The sequence below is a fragment of the Pteropus medius genome, unplaced genomic scaffold (genome assembly GCF_902729225.1).
Source record: "Pteropus medius unplaced genomic scaffold, Ma_sr-lr_union100, whole genome shotgun sequence".
Classification (NCBI taxonomy): Eukaryota; Metazoa; Chordata; class Mammalia; order Chiroptera; family Pteropodidae; genus Pteropus; species Pteropus medius.
In genome coordinates, this window is record NW_024346062.1 from 7,892,976 (window position 1) to 7,909,871 (window position 16,896).

Below are 16,896 nucleotides of genomic sequence, written 5' to 3' on the forward strand. Positions count from 1 at the left end.
TATTTGGCATTTAATTCTGGTTTCCTGCATGACATTGAAGGCAGTAGGTCATTTTCTCACATGTACAAGTTCGAAGGAAAATCACATACCCAAGAATAGACATGATTCTACTTTCCTTGTTCCTCCCAACCCCTTTGTAGAGGGTCAAAGTTGGCAGGAAATAGCTAAGATTCTAAAATAAAGTCCATCAGCACTTTCTGTCTTCTCTGGGATGGAGAGAGAGCCAGCTACTAGATTCCCGCAGAGATGCTATTGTTTGGTGCCTTTCACAAGCGTACTACTTAAAACTAAGCAGACCTAGTTCAGTGCTAAAGACTGTGTGGGACCTTTGCTCTCACATTATGAGGCATTACTGAGTGAAATGAAAGATGAAATTTATTCAAACAAACAATAAATGGAGTAGCTATTAAAAAGTATTTTTTTTAATTTTTCTGGTATTAAAGGTTGTATATACATTAAATAAACCTGGGTATTGAGAATGTGAGTATTCATAAATACCATACTATTTTAATACATCTATAAATCATGAAGAAATGAAGCAAAAAGAATATTCCATAATAAACAATATTTCAGAGAACATGAAAAAGTACCACAACATATAAGTGGCTAGTGCTAATTATCAAGTAAAAATAATTTTAGTGTATTTCATATGACTTGATGTCTAGAGATGGGTCTTTATTCTGACTAAATGATATTTTTCATATATTTAAAACTATAGAATTAAACATTAATATTTTAAATGCTTGAATTTAACTTGCTCTTGAAATTAGTACAACAATGGATATCTGGGGATGTTTCTCAACTGACACACATAATCACTATTTCTGCCCCATACAATATACACTTTGTGAAGATGTTGACTCTTAAGGCTTTGTTCTGGTTCTTTTGGTCTAAATTATACCTAAGTCAATTCAAAAGAGTCCATAGAGAGATAGCACAGTGATGATGAATGTCCAATCATCATCACTTATAGCTTTAAAACCAGTTTAGCAGTCTCTGGACAAATATAAAAGATGTAAGACATGCATTTACTCTGCTAACTCCTAAAATCTGACTAATAAACCATATAGGAAGGAAAGTAAAAACCTTCAAAAAATAAAGAATAGGAAAAGAGATGACAATAGAAAACGAGACTTCAACAAAATTTGGAAAACAGTAAGTAGATGGACAAGCAATAACTGATTTAGATTTCAGCTTTCTCTGCTACACTGGGGCTACAAGGGGAGAAACCTAGTAAGACGACAATTAATTCATAATATGCACTGGAAGTAAGGAATTTGAGACAACAGATACCCTCAAGGCAGGGCTGCAGAATGGATGAAAACAGAATGACTGACTGAATGTTTGCATTAGTAGTAATTAGACTTGCCAGATCTTCTGTCTTACCTAATTATATAGTTTAGGTGATGGCCCTTCCCCAACTGTAGCAGAACTCAGAAGAATTAGTGTTAAACCAGAGAAGATTGGGCTTGGGAGTATCAGGCAAATCTAAGGGCAACAATGAAGAGCTAAAAACAAGGGAGGGTGGGGGTGGGGGTGGGGGAAGAATAGGACTTAGACATGCATTTAAATTAACGCCTGCATACTGAATGCTGAGTCTCGGAACCTTCTTTCCCAATCAGCTCCCACAACACTGGCTGTCACACTTAATACACCACAGATGAGAAAATGAACAATTCTTCTCTGGAGAAAATGAAAGGTCAAAAACCTGCAGACACTGATATTTACAAGTTCCTCCACGAATGCTGGCAGGTTTCCACTCACCATTCATGAAAAAGCCCACCAATCAATAAGTTCCAGCCACTCGTACAAAATTTCCATTTTTTTCAGTCTTCCTTCTTGAATATAAACAGATACTCAAAAATCAGAAGACACTTGAGAACCTTGTTTTTAACGTTAACAGTGATTAAAGCAAAAAGGGGGGAAGGGGAATCAAACAATGCAAGTTTTAAATTAAACTTAAAGGATATTAATATCTTTAAAAATAAAAAGATATTATATACCCATGACACAAGAATGCCATCAAAATGGAACATTAAAAAAAAAGTCTTAAAAATTAAAAATGAACAGTTGATACAAAAATTTCAACAGAAAGGTTAAAAACATTAAGAGAAAAATCAAGAATATAGTATAAAATAAATGGGAAAAGGGAGATAAGTTAAAATCATTCAAAGAAATCGAACATCTCACTGAGTTTCTGAAAAAGACAAAAAACAGAATCTTACCAAAAAGACAATATAAAACCTGTGAATAAAAACAGATTGAGCACTTCAGCTTACTTTTGGCCTCTCCCGAATCCATACCAAAATGACGGTAAAGGAATTTGTTTTTAAGTAAATAAATACAATGAATGAAAATAGAGGAAAAGCAGTTAAATTTTAAAAGCTAGAAAGCAGGCAGATAAGTGGTAGATGACTAATAGAATAAGGAAGCTCAAGTGGAAAGCCCAGATACAATCTGATTTTATTCCAGAACTCCCAGAAAGAATAAGGAACTGGTCAGATACCACGTAATTCTCTACATTGGATAAAAGTGTGAATGTTTGTTAGCAGTGATGGGAGGTATTAGGAAAAAGGCACTACTAAAAATAAGTACTTTAAAAAGTAACCAGTTAAAACTCTCCCCACCTCAAAGAAGTCTGATGATTTATGCTTTGGAGAGGATAGAAAAGATGATCCCTAGCCTATCCAGTGATTCAGCAACCTGTCTTACCATGTGCGCCAGGCTTCAATTCAGCCTTTTAGTGCCTCACACTCAAATATGAACAGGCGAATATCACCAGATCTAAGAACAGTCTTTAACATGAAAGACAGCTACCAAACCAAGCAAAATCAACTCAGAGTAAAACAATATTTGGCAGAAAGGAAAACTTCAGAAACTCAGAATCACAAATAGACACAAGATAATGTAATCCAAAAAAATAAAAAAAGGATTCCATAAAGGTGTGTGTGTAAGAGAGGAAGAGACAGAAAAAGAGCTCTTAAAAATTAAAAACTATAGCAGAAATTAAAAACAAAAATAACTAAAGGATTGGGAAGGCTGAGAGAATCTCTTTGAAAATTAAAAAATACAAAAATATAAACATAAACATCTATATGAGAGAAAGATTATGACAGTCTTAGGGAATCAGTCTAGGAGATTTGCTACCTGAACACTAAGCTTTATAGAAACAGAGAAAATGGAGAAAAGGAAATCACAAACAAAGCAATTTAATAAAATTTCCGGAAGTCAAGACCGTAAATATCCAGACTGGCGAAGTCCCAGCATAATGGATGAAAACAAATCCTTGACAAGGCATATCACAATAAATATTAACACACTAGGTGACTTAAGATGGGAAAGATTCAACAAAGGAAAAATATAGGACATGCAAAAAGAATCAGAAATTAGAATGGCAAGTGGAATTCTTAACGAGCAAGAATGGAACTTCAAAATAAGATAATGCCTTCAAAGTTTTTAAGAGAATGATTTCAAAACTGTAATTACATTCTCAAAGGGTTAATCAATCAGGTAGATAAAAAATACTTTCAGGTCACAAAAACCGCAAGGTCACAAAAAAAATATACTTCCCATGCAACGTTTCTGAAGATAATACTGGGGATAATGTTCCACCAAAATGAGAAAGTAAACCAAGTAAGAGGCAGACATTCAATGCAAGAAACAAGAGTGCCAATTCAAGAAATGCAAAAAGAATACTTGAGAAGTGACTGGTTCTTCCAGGGAGATAGCTATGCATCAGTTGGGAAGGTTAACCAATTCAGACTAGGGTTCCAGAGAACTGTCTCCAAGATGATGAAATTGACATACTACTTGATGCTTCTGAACATTCTGAGAGATTTATATACTCAAAAGACTTGGAGGCTGAATAAAATGGACAAAGAAAACAATGCAAATAAAAAACTAAGACAAGTTTTCATCTGTAAATAGTGTTTACATAGTCATAGCATAAACACTGAAAATTCTTTAAAATGACATTACTATACTTGGAAGATGAGCTGAATAAAATGATCAGTGTTTGGTGACAACCTGGGCAGATGTGCTATGTATGGCCTCATTTCCACAGTGAAATGACAATAATTAAAGCCTAAAACTGAAATTCAACAGTGGTCTTGTATACATATGGAAATATAGATGTAAACATTATACAGAAAGAAGCTGGGGGAAGTTGCCTCAGGAGAGGTAATAGAGAAAAGAATATTTAATTTTAATAAAAATAAGAAGAAAAAATATTGCCCATTAGTACAGAAAATGAATTTCTAGATTTAAAAGTTAAACCTAGAACTTAACACAATTAATGATGAAACTTCAGAATACCAAAAGGATAAAGAGAAAAAGCTTCTACATAGAGGGTGTGTATAAGGAGGCGGGGGCAGTGGGAAGGGCGGCATATGTCAAGAGAAAGAGGGCATCCAATTTTTCAAGAGTTTTCAAATCCCTGAGGAAAAATTATTTCTTTCTTACAATTTGTGCCTAGCCAAACTATCCAGTGAGTATGGGGGGAAATAAAGATAATTTCAGGCATGCAAGATTTCAAGAAAATAGTACTGCTCTAAGGACACCATAGAAGAATGCATTCTGATAAAAGAAGACAAAACCAAGGAAGGAGATGATGTGATCCAAAAAGAGGCACAGAGAATTCATAGGAAGACAGTGAAGAAAATCCCAGGGTTGATAGCTATGTAGGAAGTTTAGAGAACTGAGGGCTCTAGGAGGATATTTTCATGGGGGAAAAAAAAAATACAAATGATATATCTGAACTACTGAGGTTTAGAAATCTGTGGAAGAGCTTAGCTTCTAAAACACAAGAATAAAAAATTGTTCAAGGAAGGTAAAAGGACACTATAAATCTTAGCTATAAACATTTTCATAGGCACAACTAAAACCAACTTACTTTTTTAATAAAAAAAAAAAGTTGTCTCCTTACTTTTCTGAAAGAATAGAAGGGAAGAAAAAGGAAGAAAGGTGACTAATATATACAATTAAAGAAATACCATTATTACATGAAATTTAAACATATGGAAGAAAATCCTAAAAGAGGTAAAAGTGGCTCCTGTGACATGAGACTTGGAAAAGGCAAAGCAGGGAATTGGCATCTTTCTCTGTATTTCAGTTTTTAAACTATTTACCTCTACTTTGAAATTTTTTTTCAATTAAATAAAGAGGATTTCAACAAAGAAAAATTCTCTAATGATCTAAAATCTTAAAAATCACAAATGAGAGCTAATGGTGTTAGCTGAAAAAACAAAATCATAAAATAATGTTAATGATGTTTTGAAGGATACATTGCAAAAGACAAAACAAGCAGGCACCAGACTAAGCTGATATTCATTTCCTGTGTGGGCTTCATCAAATTGTAGTAGACTTCAGTTACTAGATACACAACTGTAGCAGCCACTGTAAAATCCACCAGCCACTGGTATTCTGGAAAGTAATGCAATGCTGAAAAAGAAAGGTTAAAAAAAAAAAAGGTTTTACTTTCATAAACAGCTAAGAAAGGTTTATCTATAATTAACTCTAAACGTGCTAGACTTTATTTTATGTGGTGATCTGCAACATAAGAATTACAAATATGAGAATCTAAAAATGCAGGAAATAGATCAAGAATGTTGGCATCCAAAACTAAATTTTAATACCCCTTAAATAATTAAAATAAACCTGAAATGATTACCAAAAATTATTTAAACTGTTCTTAAAAATATGATTGCAAAATGAGTTGGTATTTTCTTAGCTGATTAGCTATTTTTAATGAAAATTATAAATCAAGTTTTTAAGAATCTGAGCTTTGATACTTTAGAATACAACTTATGGTAGACTACTACAGACTTACTCATATTCATTTCTGTGAAGAAGCTAAACTTTATGTTACAGTTATAAACTACACTACTGGAGGGTTAGTAATTTTGAGTTACTGCAGATTAAAATAATAAATAAGTATACATTTTATTCCTTCTTCTGGTCCTGTAAGAAAAGCTGATGAAATGTTTGTCAATTTTTCTATAAAACCACACCTTTTCAACAAATTATTTCATCCTTAAAGGGTTTACATTAAAATTAGTATTCTCTGAAAATAAATATGATTCCATCTCCCTTTTCATCTCAGATATTCTAGTTTACTTCTGCCAGAATGTAGTCCAAAATATTAACATCATTTTGTAGAAGGCCTCCTAAAAATGTGGAAATAAATCAAGTACATAAACATCAATTTCTATGTTCTCTCTGGCATATAATAAAAAGATCTATGTTGCTTTGGAAAAATTTTAGTTGTAAAATGTAATACCTGAGTACACTTTAAAGCCACGCATTTTTAGAAAAAGTATTTTTAAAATACCACTCAAAGAAAGACATTTAAAATATCAAAACAAACTAACCAAACTTAATCTCTATGAGGTAATAGCAAAAATTCTAAATCCTTTTGTGATTGGTTAAATTTATTTGCTTCAAGTTAATTTAACATTCTTAATTTGTTTCAAGTTATTTAACTTTTTGGTAATTGACCTAATAGCTTCTGAACATCAGTATGAAAAATTTACCCTAAAGTGGTTGCAGGATTCCCACCCTTCAGTTACCTCTCTTCTCTAAAATTCTCCATGCCTGCCCATACTCACACAAGCTTCTTCTAGGGAACTTAATAGCAAACAGCAAAGAGACATTCAAATGTTATGTTAAGAGGTTCTTAAAATAGTTAATACAAACTGAGATATCATTTTAAGATATTCAGATATCAATAATATATGCATTCAAATTATGCATGTTCAATCCAAGCATTATATTATTCTTTTTGTATTCAATAATATAATTATGTATCTTCCTTTTCACAGACTATTAGAATCAAAAGAAAAGTTAAGAGTTTACCAAGTCCAGTAGTTTAGGCAGAAAACTCCACTTTGACTTAAACGCATACACAACAGGCATTCACAAATAAATACGTCATTATAAAATTAATAAAATAGCTTTCTGTTATTCTGATGAACTGAAATGCTCTTGATGTTATGTGGCCAGTTGTTAAACCAGTATCATTTGCAATTAGTTCTCAAAATTATATAATTGAAACAAAACATGGAATAAACTTTGTGCTGAAGCCAGATTACCCCAAATTTCAAGTTTTTAAATTCAATAAAATAGCCTAGTTCTCATTGACTATTGCTAACTCATTCGTTGTATAACCCTGGTCAAGTTATTTAACTCCTCTATCTAATGAGTTTTAAAAAAAACCCCTAAAAACTTGATAATAGTTATATATCTTATAGAATTGTGAGGATGAGTTAACACAAGTAAAGCACTTATAACACTATCTGATACATATGGAATTTTAAGTTCTTATTAAAGTTGATTAGATGAGAACTATTCAATAAACATTAGTAAAAAATCTACTAGCAATCATGGGAAATGTACATATATTCTTTGTTTTATAGATGTCTGTGAACATTTTATCCAAGTTAAGCACATATAGGATAGTAAAACGAATGTAACAACTAATCAAAAAGTGCTTTTAAATGTTTTAAATTTTGCATGAAAAAGTAAAAAAGAAAAAAATTTGAAATAATCAGTCTTAATAGTCTTAATGATATCAGACAATTGACTTAAATTGACTTAAATTGTCTGATATCATTAAAAAGAATGTATATTTTGCTGCTTTGGGGTCGACCCTATTTCAGTTAAATCACACCATCCAGAAAAACCTTACTAGAGTCATCTAGCATCTCATATATATTACTTTGTGATTCATAGTGGCTTCAGTATACTTGAAAGTTGATTCTACATCTACAAATATTTTCTGTGTATATGTGGAAAGGGTGTCCTAGAACCTTAAAAAGAAACAAGAAAAAGCTCAAATAAACAATCTAATCTTATAATTAAAAGAACTAGAAAAAGAACGGCAAACAAAGCCCAAAATGAATAAAAGAAAAGAATAAAGATCAGAGTGGAAATAAATCAAAGAGTCTAGAAAAACAATACAAAAGATTAATGAAACTAAAAGCTGGTTCTTTGAAAGGATAAACAAAATTGACAAATCCTTAGCCAGACTCATCAAGGAAAAAAGAGAGAGGACTCAAATAAATAAAATCAGAAATGAAAGAAGAGAAATAACCATAGACTCCATAGAAATACAATAGATCATAAGAAAATACTACGCCAACAAATTGGACAACCCAGAAGAAATGGACACATTCCTAGAAACATATAATTTCCCAAGACTGATTCAAGAAGAAACAAAAATCTGAACTGACCAATTATCACCAAAAAATAGAATCAGTAATCAGAAACCTCCCAAAAAACAAAAGTACTGGACCAGTTGGCTGCATAGGCGAATTTTACCAAACTTTCAAAGAATTATCACCTATTCTTCTCAAACTATTCCAAAAAATTCAAGAAGAGGGAAGGCTCCCTAATTCCTTTTATGAGGCCACCATTACCTTGATTCCAAAACCAGGCGAAAACATTACAAAATAACAAAAACATAGGCCGATATCTCTTATGAACATCAATGCAAAAATCCCCAACAAAATATTAGCAAACCGAATTCAGCAATACATTAAAAATATCGTACACCATGATCAAGTTGGATTTATTACTGGGATGCAAGGTTGGTTCAATATCCACAAATCAATTAATGTGATACACCACATTAACAAATCAAAATATAAAAACCATATGATCATATCAAGAGATGCAGAAAAAGCGTTAGACAAAATCCAGCATCCATTTATGATAAAAACTCTCAGCAAAGTGGGAATAGAGGGAACATACCTCAACATAATAAAGGTCATGTATGACAAACCTACAGCTAATATCCTACTCAATGTGGAAAAGTTAAAAGCATTTTCCTTAAGATTAGATACAAGACAAGGATGCCCACTTTCACCACTCCTCTTCAACATTGTATTGGAAGTCTTAGCCACAGCAATAAGGCAAGAAAGAGAAATAAAAGGCATCCGAACTGAAAAGGTAGAATTAAAATTCTCGTTATCTGCCGATGACATGATACTATATGTAAGAGTACCCTAAAGTTCCCCGCAAAAAACTGTTAGAACTGATCAATGAATTCAGTAAAGTAGCAGAATACTAAATAAATATTCAGAAGTCAGTGGTATTTTTATATACCAATGATGAACTTTCAGAAAGAGAAATTGAGAAAACAATCCCATTTATAATTGCGTTGAAAACTATAAAATACCTGGGAATCAAATTAACCAAGAAGGTAGAAGACCTGTTTTCGGAAAATTATAAGTCATTGAAAAAAGAAATTGAAGAAGATACAAATAAATGGAAGCATATACCTGTTCATGGGCAGGAAGAATCAACATTTTTAAAATGGCCATACTTGCCAAAACAATCTATAGATGCAATGCAATCCCTATCAAAATACCAATGGCATTTTTTGGAGAGCTAGAACAAATAATCCTAAAATTTATATGAAGCCCTAAAAATCCCCAAATAGCCATGGCAATCTTGAGAAAGAAGAACAAAGTTGGAGGCATCACACAATCTGATATCAAACAATACTACAAGGCTACAGTAATCAAAACAGCATGGTACTGGCATAAAAACAGATACATTGATCAATGGAACAGAAGAGAGAGCCCAGAAACAAATCCATGCCTATACTCTCACTTAATATATGACAAAGGAGGTAAGATTATACAATGGGGTAAAGAGAGTTTCTTCAATAAATGGTGTTGGGAAAATTGGACAGATACATGCTAAAAAAAGAAGCTGGACCATCTTCTTACGCCATATACAAGAATAGACTCAATATGGATTAAAGATTTAAATGTAAGACTCAAAACTTCTAGAAGAAAACATAGACAGTAAACTCTCTGATATTACTAACAAGAATTTCTTTTCAGATGTATCTCCTTGGGCAAGGGAAAAAAAAGAAAAAATAAACAAATGGGACTACATTAAACTAAAAAGTTTTTGTACAGCAAAGGAAACCATTAACAAAACAAAAAGACAATCGACTGGGAGAAGATATTCGCTGATGATACATCTGATAAGGGGTTAATATCCAAAATATATAAAGAACTTATACAACTCAACAGCAAAAAAACAAACAGTCCAATTAAAAAATGGGCAGTAGACCTGAACAGATACTTCTCCAAAGAGGAAATACAGATGGCTAACAGATATATGAAAAGATGCTCAAGGTTGCTAATCATCAGAGAAATGCAAATTAAAACCACAATGAGATATCATCTCACACCTGTTAGAATGGCTATCATCAAAAAATCAAAAAAACAGCAAGTGTTGGCGAGGATGTAGAAAAAAGGGAACCCTCATACATTGTTGGTGGGATTGCAAATTGGTAAAGTCGCTATGGAAAACAGTATGGAGGTTTCTCAAAAAGTTAAAAATGGATATACCTTTTGATCCAGCAATTGCACTTCTGGGTATTTATCCAAAAAAACCCAAAACAATAATTCGTAAAGATCTATGCACTCCTATGTTCATGGCAGCACAATTTACAATAGCCAAGATATGGAAGCGACCTAAATTCCCATCAACAAACGACTGGATAAAGAAATTATGTTCATATACATAATGGAATATTACTTTGCCATTAAAGAAAAATGAAATCCTACCATTTCTAATGACATGGATGGACCTAGAGGTTATTATGCTGAGTAAAATAAGTCAGACAGAGAAAGATAAATACCATATGATTTCACTTATATGCAGTTTCTAAGGAACAAAAAGAATAAACTAATCAAAAACAGACTCACAAACACAGTGGACAACTTGGAGAGGGGGATTGGGAGGCTGGGAAAAAGGGGTGAAGGGTTAAAGAAGTACAAATTAGTAGCTGATAGTTGGGCACGGGGATGGGGAGCATGGCAGAGGGAATGCAGTTAGCATTAATATGATGGCTAAGTGGAAGGCCAGGGGAGGGAGGGAGCAATTGGGGGGATCATTTTATGAACATTATAGATCTGAAACTAGTTTAAATAAATACATTTATAAAAAAAAGAAGGGCCAAATTACATGACACTTTACATAATGCTACCAAAATATTTTTTAAACATGTTATTTTAACTCCTCACTTACTGTGTAAAACCCATTAGTTCTCGAATCTGCTCAAAAATCAGAACCACTTGAATCATTTTTAAAAATCCAAATTTGCAGAACCCACTTTAGATTTATTGATTTTCCAACAGTAGGTACAGGATTCTTTATTTTTTAAAGAGCTGCTGAAGTGATTCTGATGTACAGACTGTTTTGAAAACCAGTGTTTTAAATAATATCACTTTAGATAGATGCCCTTCTCTTTTAGGATTCAAATAATTTCATATAAATTTAAAATAATTAGTTATTATGTAATTATAAGCATTGACATACAGAGAAAAAACTGAATGACTTATTCAGATATCCAATGGGTAAAAGTGAATCTTGGAGTAAAGTTTTCTGATTCCTAATCCAGTTCCTTATTCTAAAACCACTTTCATTTCTATTAAATGTAAGCACAAAATATAACTATTGTATATACAGGTAATTCAATACAAATGTACAAATGCATTTATGCAAGCAAGCCACATTACAAAAGAAACAGACTGGCATAAGTAGCAAAATCTCTAGAATCTGATATAATGAAAACTGACTGTGATCTCAGCATAAAGAGAAATTGTGTAACGAATTTGTGTAAATCAGTCTCTTCTGAAAAATGGGAAAAATGCTTCCTACAAGTTAGGCGAATAGAAAGAGAAAATTCAATTCAAATGAAGTTATTCTGAGCTTCTAAGCTGAGAGAGAGTTCATATTCCATATAATGGACTTAATGTATTCAAAAAAAAAAAAAAGCCTAGACACAATAGATAAAATAAGTATATTTTCACTATATAATATAAAACAGATATTTACAGAACACTTTACCAGGATTTCCCTTACCTAAAGTATCCACTTCTGTAACTGACTTTGTTTCTAGATGGAGGTCAATATCCTTTGGAATGGTTAATGGCTTACTTTCAATGTGACCATTATATTTCCTATAAAAATGAGACAAATGCACAAAAAACAAGTTACCTACACTGTTATCCAGGTGCTTGTATTAAACTAATTACAAATGAGGTTTTGAATTTCACAGTGAAAAAGAAGCAGAATTTCTAATATTTCATCAAAAAGGAGGACAGGTACTCCAAAGTAGTTTTTAAAAGGCGACTACAAAATGATGTAAAGTATTATGTGAAAGTACATACTAGCAGAAAAAGAGTTACCTACATTAGTGACAGAACAAAATCTTAATTGCTAGCTCAGCATTTTACCCCATTTCTCCCACTCTCCTGCAGTTAAAGACAACATCTTTTCTTATAGGTACAAAAATGAAAGCAAATGGAGACAAAATGTATCTCTCTTTGAAATTATACATGTACACAACACATACATAACAGACCTGTAGCTATAAACAAATCAGTTAAAAAATATATTAAAATGTATGTGTATGAGAAATTCAAAAACATGTAAGGCTAACTCAGAGTTGCTTTTGCTAAAAATCATGGATGGAGGAAAATAGAATTCTTCAGGTGCACATACATGCATCATTCCCAAATTTAATTTTTAAGATAAACATATATAGAAAGTAATAAACTAAGTTTCAATAACATTAATTATGATACCAAGAAACAACTCTGTATTTATTCTTGAATAAATATAAACTGGAAAAACCTCAGTAAAAATGTTAATTCGTGTCAACAAATCAAATAATTATTGCTACTAGAAACAGTGTCATTTAGTGCATCTTTTCATAAATGTCAAGCATTATCAACATATAAAAATTACTGTAAAAATAACAGAATTACTGACTACAGATATATAAGAATTCAAATGTATTAAAATAAATACTATACTACATAGCTAAATTTTACAAATCTTGAACATGGTAGCTATGACTAGGCAGAGGTGGAATAGTTAAAAAGAAACATAGAAACTAAAAACTACTTGGATTAAAATCTTGACTCTTAGCAGTTACCTGAACTTGCACAGTTCATTTAATATCTTTTATCAACAACTTCATTCATGAGTAAAATATAAATTAACAGCTAATACAGAAGGATGTTGCATGGATTAAATAAAACTGTGTTTTAAAGTGTTTTGGAAATTACAATATTAAACAGGAATATTTAATTAAAGGACATAACTATTGGAATTCAGAGAAAGAGGGTTTGGACTTAATATTTCAACGAGCTTCAAGGTTTATTTGTAACTACAAGTGAAAGAAAATGGTAGCGAGATCAGAAAAGACAATTTTTCAAATTTCTAATATCATGCCAAATAACCATTAATATTTAAAGAATTTTTAAAATTTGGTGACGATTTGTTGTCACTCACATTTCATATTAGAATAATAGTTTCAGGTCCTAAGAATTCTTCCCCAACTGAAGAAACTAAGGCTCATTCAGAGAGACTAATTAACAAGCACTTTCCTTGAGAATTCAATTTAAATAGAGATATAAAATTTTAAAGTTGGAGTGATCTTTCAAAATTACCATGTTGTCCTTCTATTTCACAGATGAAGCTGCTGTGGTTCATTCGGTGAGCTTTCAGACAGTTTTCTTTATAAACTTTAAACATTGAAATAAAATTCAGCAGCTGAATTGGACCCAAGAAGTTATAATGCCCATCCCTTTTATTTAAAACATGAGGAAACACAGGTAAAAGCAGGTGAATTTGCCTGATATAATACTGAATGGAAGCCAAACCTGAAAAGAATCCAAACCAACTGATATTTTTAAATGACTTTATAGGGTAAAGACATGGGTTATGGGTCTTGCCCCATCAGCCCCCCACCAAAATTTTAATATGATGGCTATTTGTTTTCATTATTTAAACACGAAGAATAAAACTGACCATTCTTAAGTAAAATAATTACTTTTGTGCATGAAGTTTTTTAAAGGGTGATTAAATATTATTTCAGATCACAGGTTTTGATCTCAAATTTATCAACTGTTTATAGCATAATTGGTAAATGTTCCTTTAAAATACAAAATGTATTTACATAAATTGCGTCAAATATTTAACACTTTACAAGCTCAACAATATAACTTACCTATCTTTTTTGCTTTTCCCTTTTTGCTGCTTTCCTGCAAGAATTCTTAATTCTTCTTCTGTAGGATGTTGATACCATCTTAAACTAAGAAAAAAGGAATCCTTTTAAATAAAGCAATTAAAACATCAGAATAATTCATTTAATCTACAAGTAGCTATTGAGTTTCTTATTTATGAAGACACTGCTGGAAAGTATCAGGTGAAAACCCTAATCTGAAACATATATTGCTTAAGCCTTAAAAGAATTCAGATTCAAATCCATCAAACACCAAGCACTTACGAGATGTCAGACCCTGAAATGCTGTCTGTAGGTAATTCTCACAACCAACAATGTTAATACATATTAAGATGATATAGGCTTACTATTAAAAGGAAATGGAGTAAACCCTAAGACAAGCAGGCAGGAGCACATTCAAATTCTCTACCCGTCCCTTCGTTTACACAAAAGGAACTGATATGTCTTAAAAAGAGAGCCTTTTGAATATCGTCAAAAATATTAGTCTTTGCTTCACTTTCCTTTCTTTCTCTCCTTTAATTTAGTTGGAGAATTCTCAAACTTTATGTGTGTAAGAATTAGAGTAAATTGTTCTATTTAACAAATCCTTTACTCTTAGCTACATCTAACCCTTGTCAGGGTTCCAACAACTGAGTATATTCATCTCTGCCACTCAGTCAAAACATCCAAACAAATCAATTATTTCCTTTCAAGCATCCATATGCTCAGTTTTACTTTCCTGTCTCACCTGAATTTCCTATCTAGCAGCCACCTAAATTTGAGATTGAAGTTTTATCTTCAATGTGCCCTCTCCATGTTTCCATTAATTCTGTTAATTCTTAAAATTCTAAACTTGCCTGCTCCCCTGGAAGGACCTTAGCGCAGACCTTCATTCAGTGTATCTTCCCCTCTAGCTGTATGACAAGATTCTAACTGGTCTCCTTGCTTTCCCCCTAGACACTCTCCTACATTTAGTTATTTTTCCATAATGCAAATATTATCAAGATACATACCTGTTTAAAACCTTTCCAAAATTCCTCACAGGGTAAAGCAGTGAGTGAGGCAACTAGGCAAGTTAGGCAAGGACTTTGACCAAGGTCTTGTTGTCACAAAAGAGAAACATAAACCTAGTATTGCCAGGCCTTCCAATTTATCAATTATGAAAAATCCAGATTTTTAAAGTGAAATATCCCAATTAAAAAAAAAATGTTAGCAACTGATTTGCTGTATTTAAAAACACCAAAGAACTAGCAATTTGAGTAATGACTGGAGATTTGATGTTAAGAAATTACTGTTCAAACTTTTTGGCTGTAATAATGAGATTATAGTAATTTTTTTTAAAGCTCAAGTATTTTAAAGATATACTTGAAATATCTAAGAATATTTGTGGGGGAGAGATGCAAAGGAACATAGATTAAGCAAATCAATCACTAGCTATTATGATAAGTATGTAAGAGCTCATTGTATTCACTACATATTCATTATTATTATTCTGTCTACTTTGTATATGTTTGAAAATTTCCATTAAAGTTAAAATACATATTAAAAAGCCCAAATGTGTATAGGGTTTGTGACCACCTGTTTCACGATCTGACTACTATCTACTTCACCAAACTCACCTTCAACAATTCCCCTTTGGACATGACATTCTACTAGACTAAGTGACATTTTATTTTGTTTCATCCCTTAGCGTTTGGTATACATTCTTCTCTTCGCTTGTTAACACCTATGCCCCCATCCGGCAAACTCAACATTTACCTTTTACTGTTCCTAAGGCAGTCTCCCTGTGACATAATAAAGAATATATCTGGTCACTGTCCCCAGCTCTTGGAACACAGCCTTAAAAGCCCTTGGAATGTCCTAAGCCATAGGAGGTGTCTTTGTTATGCTAATGAGAGAATTTGTGCCTCAGGACAGCTTTAAGATGAAAGCTAGTCACCAGAAATATCAACCATGTGATCAAAGTTGGAACTTTCAGCCACCTGACCTCCAGGAAGGAGAGGTGTCTGGGGATTAGGTTTAATCATTTAGCCAATGATACCCACGTGACCAATCATGCCTACCTAATAAAATTCCATAAATTCTCTGGACTCCAAAGCTCAGAGGAACTTACTGGTGGGTCAACACACTTATGTGCCTGGAGAGTGACATGCCCTAACTCCACAGACAAAGAAAATGAAAACTCTGCTCCTTTCCAAGCCTCATCCTATGTGCGATCTTTATCATAAAGCTGCAATTATTAAGTATTGCACTTTACTGAGCTCTAGTCATTTTAGCGGACTACTGAATCCGAGGGGGTTGTGAAAACACCCTAATTTGTAGCCAGTAGCCAGTTGTCAGAAATATGGGTGACCTAGGGATTCCAAGAACTGCAGCTGGCCTCTGAAGCCTGGGCAGTCTTACGGGGGACTTTGTTTTTAACCTGTGAGGTGCTAACTCCAGATAGTGTCAAATTTTAATTACAATTGGTATCAGATGAGTTGAAATGGAATATTCCCCTAACTGAAAGTAAAGATTTTATAACTCACTTGTTTTTGTATTTTTCACCTAGTACAGGTCCTGGTATATACTAAGTACTGAAAACGGATCACTGGACCAAAATGAATTCAGTTCTCCTCTTAGTTTACGGGTTTTACAATCAAATGTATATCCTAACCAAAAAGTCCCTCAACTGTAATTAACATGGGTGAGGAGGCACCTCCTGAAATTTCTACTGCAGTCCAGAATCTTAACTGACAGACAATTCTCATTATTCAGGTAGTTACGTTCTATAAAGTCGCAGCAAACACTAAGCCATTCATTCCTCCTAGAGGAATACAAGATTAGGTTCCTGTGAGCCTCTGGTCACATTTTCATCACCGATC

General features: G+C 32.8%; 1 protein-coding gene across 5 annotated transcripts in view; it reads right to left on the reverse strand.

Moving 5' to 3' along the window:
* Positions 1–16,896, reverse strand: part of TMEM161B (transmembrane protein 161B) — a 63,557-nt gene that overhangs the window by 20,476 nt on the left and 26,185 nt on the right. For 4 of the 5 annotated variants that reach the window (XM_039875021.1, XM_039875022.1, XM_039875024.1 and 1 more), the window contains 3 exons: positions 14,039–14,122; positions 11,884–11,981; positions 5,283–5,439 (listed from right to left, as the gene is read on the reverse strand). In XM_039875021.1, coding sequence (XP_039730955.1) covers positions 5,283–5,439; positions 11,884–11,981; positions 14,039–14,122 — 339 coding nt within the window. Of the gene's footprint in view, positions 1–5,282; positions 5,440–11,883; positions 11,982–14,038; positions 14,123–15,045; positions 15,202–16,896 lie in introns of those variants that run through there. The other variant, XM_039875023.1, reaches the window with a different exon arrangement.